Source organism: Aplysia californica, unplaced genomic scaffold (genome assembly GCF_000002075.1).
Source record: "Aplysia californica isolate F4 #8 unplaced genomic scaffold, AplCal3.0 scaffold00410, whole genome shotgun sequence".
Lineage (NCBI taxonomy): Eukaryota > Metazoa > Mollusca > Gastropoda > Aplysiida > Aplysiidae > Aplysia > Aplysia californica.
The window spans coordinates 689,772-691,910 of NW_004797680.1; the positions used below are offsets into that span (position 1 = coordinate 689,772).

The 2,139-nt window shown below is 41.9% G+C and overlaps 1 protein-coding gene across 1 annotated transcript in view; it reads right to left on the reverse strand.

The window, feature by feature from the left end:
• Nucleotides 1-982: 982 nt before the first annotated feature.
• The window catches only part of LOC101855739, a 36,829-nt gene continuing 35,672 nt past the window's right edge, over nucleotides 983-2,139 (reverse strand). Inside the window, exon 2 of the mRNA XM_005104230.3 lies at nucleotides 983-1,145. Coding sequence (XP_005104287.1) covers nucleotides 998-1,145 — 148 coding nt within the window. The 3' untranslated portion in view covers nucleotides 983-997. The remainder of the gene's footprint in view (nucleotides 1,146-2,139) is intronic.

A 2,139-nucleotide genomic window follows, 5' to 3' on the forward strand; every position in this document is an offset into this window, starting at 1 on the left:
TTCTGTTTTCCCCGTACCTCTCTTCATTTCTTTCTCATTCTCTTTCTTTCTTTTTTTCACTACTCCTCTCCCCCCCTCTCTCTCTCTCTCTTTCTCTCTCTCTCTCCCCTACCCAAAGTGTTTATTCGCGCGCATATAAAGAGAAGCATATCGTCACAATGATAGATACAATGTATTATGGAAGAAGTCAGGAAAAAAACATAGGGGAAAGCAGTAACGACCCTCCAGGGGCACCCTTCAACCCCACTCCGCCTCCCCCCCCATCCCCATATATATGGCAGTGCTTGTATTATGACCAGCAACAACTTTCGTCAAGAGCATAACATTTTTTTACCGCCCACCTACCCGTACTTCCCCAAGCGAGGCGTTTTGTCACTTGCCGTTGAACCCCAACTCCCTGCAAAATTACCAAATCACCCACGTGTGGCGATATCCCCCATGTTGGTTAGCACTGACCGAAAGGAATTTTATTTCAAGTAGAATAAAGATGTTGGGCTATTATGCAATTCCAATGAAATCGAGATTCTACACGTGCACTTGAGGCCAGAATGGTATTTATTCTACTATCCACATTATCCGATACATGACGTATCTATAATACTCATGGATACTTGTACTGTTCATGGGTTATGGAAATTCTTACCAGAACCCACAGCTCACTCACTTTATCGTTGACGTTTGTCATGGTAAGAGCGCGCGCACGTGCGTGTATGTATGTGTGTGTATGTATGTATGTATGTATGTATGTATGTATGTATGTGTGTGTGTGTGTGTGTGTGTGTGTGTGTGTGTGTGTGTGTGTGTGTGTGTGTGTGTGTGTGTGTGTGTGTGTGTGTGTGTGTTCACTCACCCGTCTCGTGTGGGTGAATATTATGTCTTTCACGAGCAGAACGCCTCTGTCTGTTTGTCTGTCTGTCTTATTTGTCTGCCATTGTATGTATATACGTGAGTGTATAAGTGTTTATGTGCGAGTGTGTATATGTGTATGCGTATGCGTTTATAAGTGATATTTACTCACCCGTCTCATGTGGGTGAGCGTGTCCTTGATGAGCAGAATGCCTCTGTCCACTAGCAGAGTGACGGTCACCTCGGAGTTGTGCTTCACCTGGCTGATCATGTTGGCCTCTGGGACTGATTTCATGTACCTGGGGACACACAAGTCACGTGGTTAGTTTATCCCACCAGACATGGTCAGTTCATGAAACTGGACATAGTCAGTTAAAAAAAAAATAGTTTGAGTAAGAGTTCTTAACGGCACTTGAAACACAAATAGATCATAATTTGTAAGTGTAACAGATTGGAGGTATCACTTGAGTGTAACGTAACAAAATAGAACAAAAACAAAAACAAAAACAAACAAACCCCCAAACAAACAAAAAGCAAACAAAGAAACAATATTATTACTACTTACCCCCCCCCCCCTCTCTCTCTCTCTCTCTCTCTCTCCCCCCCCCCCCCGCCCCCCCCCCTTTCCTGCCCCCTTTTTCGGCTGCGCCAGGGAAGATCGACCCTGATGCCACCGTTTCCGGGGTACAGCATAGAGTATTTTACAATACACGTATTATCTTTGTTACAGATTAACTTGGTATAATCGCATATAGTATTGACTACAGCTAGATTAGATTTCGTCTTGATTTTCAAAAACCAGAATTCAGCCAAATCTACCTAAATTAGAGGTTTTTTCCCCCATACATTTTTCGGAAATTCTGAACATGAGATTTATACACGACACGAAAATATACATAACAATATGCTTTGCCCTCATCCCTTTCTCATCCTTAGAATACAGTGGTAGAAATCTAGCAACGTGCAGCAAAATCTTTATTAATCTTTTATAAGTCAGCTGATGAAGCTTTTTCATACGATATTTTTCAAGGCGAAAAGTGAGGGGCACATTTTGAACAGTGGTGATTTGATCCGCCAAAACAATCGAGAAAATTTCTCATTCCAAAAGTTATTTCCCCTTTCCGCAAAACGCATTCATATTTTTTAACGCTGTGAAGTTTTTTAAATAGGAAATTTGACAAAAAATGTGAACTATAGGTACATTTCAGGTGGCGTGCTTTAGCCATATCCTGTGTGCCCATACGACATCAAGTTTAAACACGAAATTCCAGAAGCTATATCCTTCGAGAGCAT